At 35.5% G+C, this 4,756-nt stretch overlaps 1 protein-coding gene across 1 annotated transcript in view; it reads left to right on the top strand.

The window, feature by feature from the left end:
• Positions 1–4,515, top strand: part of LOC122814499 (myeloperoxidase-like) — a 261,987-nt gene extending 257,472 nt beyond the window's left edge. The window contains exons 14-15 of the mRNA XM_044087074.1: positions 2,655–2,825; positions 4,244–4,515. Of these exons, the coding sequence (XP_043943009.1) occupies positions 2,655–2,825; positions 4,244–4,515 (443 nt within the window). The remainder of the gene's footprint in view (positions 1–2,654; positions 2,826–4,243) is intronic.
• The last annotated feature ends 241 nt before the right edge of the window (positions 4,516–4,756 follow it).

The following is a 4,756-nucleotide window of genomic DNA, read 5'->3' on the forward strand; positions in this document are numbered from 1 at the left end:
CTACACAACCTGAATATGAATAACACACACCATGTGCACTACACAACCTGAATATGAATAACACACATTGTGTGCACTACACAACCTGAATATGAATAACACACACTGAGTGCACTACACAACCTGAATATTAATAACACACACTGTGTGCACTGCACAATCTGAATATGAATAACACACATTGTGTGCACTACACAACCTGAATCTGAATAACTCACATCATGTGCTCTACATAATCTGAATATGCATAACACACACTGTGTGCACTACACAACCTGAATATGAATAACACACACTGAGTGTACTATACATCCTCTAGGAATAACACACATTCTATGCACTATACAACCTACCTAGGAATAACACACACTGTGCACTACACCACTTATCTGTGAATAACACACTGTGTACACTGCACAACCTGTCCAGGAATAATACACACTGTGAGCAGTAGGCACCATGTTTCTTAACGTTCTCATAGAGTTTGGTCTACAATGAAAACGGAAAAGGCAGCCTACATTAAAAAATAGCAAGGTGTGCTGTTCAGAAAACTATTAACTGATTACTGCAATAAAATATAAGTGATACACTAAAACATCAAAAACAAATACAAAATAATTATATGAAGATGGATGCTACAATACAAACCACCAGAAAAGAAATATAAGTGAAATGAGAAAATGGGGGAAAAATGCACTCTGTCTTCGAAATGAAAAGAATGCAACAAAAATTCAGAAAAAAAAGAATACCGGCATCTATAAAATTAGGAAGAAGTCATTGGACATAAACACGTTAAAAAATTAATGCAACACCAATGCTTGGAAGAAAAAAAAGATTCCCAAAGAGCATTGCATAAAAACAAAATAACATGCTTTAAAACAAAAAAGAACAAAAAGCAGGACAGTAAAATACATCACACTGTAATTAATTTAACAGAGACTGCAAAACATAAAACCTCTAGACAATAAAATGCTGCAGTTTATACCTGTATGTAAACAGGAAATATAGAATACTATAAATTTGCATATATATATATATATATATATATATATATATATATATATATATATATATATATAGTGTTACATTGTTTAACACTACATTATTATAGATAAACATGAAGAAATAAAACTTCATATGAGAAATAAAACTTCATATATCAAACATGTTCACAGATTAATGAACAACCCATGCATGCACAGCATCCATAAAAATACATACCTGCACATGGTATAAGATCACTTATAAAACAAAACCTCATATTTATAACTGCCAAAATACATGTAAAAAATACAAAACCTTGGAAATGCACACACACACACACACACACACACACACACACACACACACACACACACACACACACACACACACACACACACACACACACACACACACACACACACACACACACACACACACACACACACACACACACATACACACACTCACAGACACATGCACACACACGCACACACACACACACACACACACACACACACACACACACGCACACATGGTTCTTCTAAATTTTGAGGTTTCAAAACTTTGAATTTCTTATAGACCATAACATCGAAGTTTTGAAACTTTGAACCATTTAAATGGAGATTGCTGTACAGTGCAGAATGGTATACTCACCATTTTCCTCACTGTAGTGTGATATCGGAGTTGGTTTATTTAATTAGCAGGGGGTGTGGGTGCAGGGGGCTTCCACCCCTGCAAAAACATAGAAAAAAAATTATTTTTTTTTTACTTTTCAAAGTTTCAAAAGTTTGATCTTATGGTCTTGACCAAAGAGATTCGAAGTTCTAAAATGTTGAAATTTGAAAATGGACCAGCACACACACATGCACGCACGTATGTATATATATATATATATATATATATATATATATATATATATATATATGTATACACACACACACACACACACACACACACACACACACACACACACACGTGAAATAAATGACACTGACTGCACTGAAGTGTAAGAAAGAATTTAATTTTAGCTAGCATAATGGTGTGTGCCACATATTTCTACCCAGTAATGCATCTCTCTCTCTCTCTCTCTCAAGTTACACGTATGTCGTTTCTACTTCTTTCTTCAGCTGAATGTCTCTCTAAATGAACTTTCGTCCAAACATTTTACTTAAGTTAGAAGGAAATGAGAGAGCAGCAGACAAACATTTATTATACGGTGAGGAAGAGTGTAAGATATTATGGGTTTTAAAACATCGTTGGGATAACGTGAAAGAAGGGATCATGAAGGTCTGCTCACATAATTAATCAGCTGAACTGCACAGGACCAGCTGTTGCAGGTGATTTCATGTTTGTATGACGATATTTTTTGTGATCTGCTGAGTAGCACAGCTTCAAGTTTCTCTTAAAACTTGGATATTTTACATTTTTAAGCATGTTAACCACCCTCTGAGGTATTATTATCACCCATTTTTTACACATTGCCATGTGATTCTGTTGACAGGAACATTATGTATATGACACTTGGAAACACAGTGCAAAGACCTGCTACCACAAATAACCTGCTTAACAGCAGGTCAAAATTTTAAAAGTATTCTTTAGGGCATCATGTATTGTCTTTACAAAAACTTGGTTGAAATAAGTTTTCATTGTTATGATCCTCTATTTTTTAGGTGGCATTGATCCACTTTTACGTGGCCTGCTTGGAACCCCTGCAAAGCAGTTGAAGCAAGATCAGCTGATGAATAATGAGTTACGGGACCGTCTGTTTGAAATTACTCAGCACATCGGCCTTGATCTTGCGTCACTCAATATGCAACGTGGCCGAGATCATGGCATCCCAGGTAAGGAATGCCTGCCACAGTTAGACAATACATAAAACAAATTCTGAAATAGGTTGCATATCACCAGGAAATACATGCATCAAACTTAGACTTAAAGGGCAAGTTGTTGATCTATTGCTTGAACTTTTTTCCTAGATGTCAAGGCAGCTTTTAGTATTAGCAGTAGTGTTATAAAATGTTACTTACTAAGCTTTGCTCTCATTTGTTCCTGCTCTCATTTTTTTGCTGACAATTTATTTCCAGATATTTAAGTGCTTCCTCTGATTTTGCTTCTTCCATATCACATGCCTCTCTCTGGTCAATAGTTTCTGGATGCCTCATCTTTCCATGCTTCTGCACATCTGTTAATGCCAAATGTCATTCATATATCATCTAACAAGTATTTAACCCATTGTAGTTGAATGTTCAGTTATTGGTCATATGACTTATACAGCTTTAAATCACCCACATAAAGGAGGTGAGCTGTTATTTGGCAGAAATTTTTTCTTGAAGTCAGATTGCATCCATAGCCTAGTCTGTAAAGGAAACAGCTTAATGGGCTGAAGGCAAGGCAAAGTAACAGCTGTGGCAAATAATCACACTGCAATATTCCTTTGTGGATTCTAATACCTGAAATAATAGGAATGTGTCCTTTTTGGTTAGTCTTTTGTGAAATAGTATCCTACTTTTGCATAGTAATGGACTAGCCAAGTGTGCAAGGTTTGATTCCATGCACCTCTGTTTGGTTACTATGTGGCCCTACCAAGTCACTTCACCACACTAGGCTCTTAGGTTGCCCCTGAAAATGGATACTTCTCTTCAGTGAATTTGCCTGGTTATCAGCTGTATTACATTGAAAATCAATTCTAATATAATTTACTAGTATCTAGGTGGGGAAACCTATCCAATGTTTGTGTTTATTTTTATTCTATCCATTGCATACTGAGGTTCTAGCCCTTTTTGCAGCTCTTCATTATGGCTGTGTTTAGAAATAGATGATTCTTTGTTCTGTATGTTTCTCCTTTACTGCCTTTCTGTCCTGTTTCTGTTATTAAATTTTTACCTCGATTACTAGGGACTATTTATCTCCACCAGTTCCTGTACTTCTTTGTGTTTTTGGTCTGTGAAGTGTTGTTGGTATCTAAGTAACTATAGAAAATTGAGATCAAACAGCATGAAATATTTTTCAGGTTTTTTGGGGGGTGAAGTTTTTTAAGCCATTATTACCAGAGCAGACAATTACTGTATTAAATTAAACAGTGCCATATAGTCATATAGACTAACGATGAAATAAACTGTTACCTCTTTGATGCTCTTTGGTTCTGCTGCATTGGTTTAGACCATTAATTGATACAATACTCGATCTAAGATGACTACAGTTGTACAGGCCTTTCTGCAAATGTGAGATTTAACACAAGATTTATTTCCTCACCTCCAAGGATACAATGACTGGAGAAAATTTTGCGGTCTGTCTCAACCTCAGAATGTCGCTGAACTGAGTGCAGTCCTCCACAATGCAGAAGTGGCCCAGAAACTTATCGATGTATACGGTTCACCCAACAATATCGATGTGTGGCTTGGCGGGATTTTAGAACCACCATCCGATGATGGGAGAGTAGGGCCGCTATTCTCCTCTATCATAGGAAAACAGTTTCAAAATCTAAGAGATGGTGACAGGTATTTTATTTTATTAGTTTTATTATTTGTTTAGTTTTGTCATACATTCTTAGATGAAAGATTGCATATCAACCTAAATAACAGCAGCTTGTAATTTATATATTATGATGATGATGATGATGATGATGATTATTATTATTATTATTTCAAGGTTTGGGATAAAATTATAGAGTGAATAATGGTCATGGGTTTCAAACGGCATTGTTTTAATTTTTCTGTAGCTCAGTTCTCCTAAATAATTATGCAGTACTTGCATAAATAAACAAGTGTGTTTA

Source organism: Protopterus annectens, chromosome 10.part0, assembly GCF_019279795.1.
Source record: "Protopterus annectens isolate FY-2018-M chromosome 10.part0, PAN1.0, whole genome shotgun sequence".
NCBI classification, from domain to species: domain Eukaryota; kingdom Metazoa; phylum Chordata; order Ceratodontiformes; family Protopteridae; genus Protopterus; species Protopterus annectens.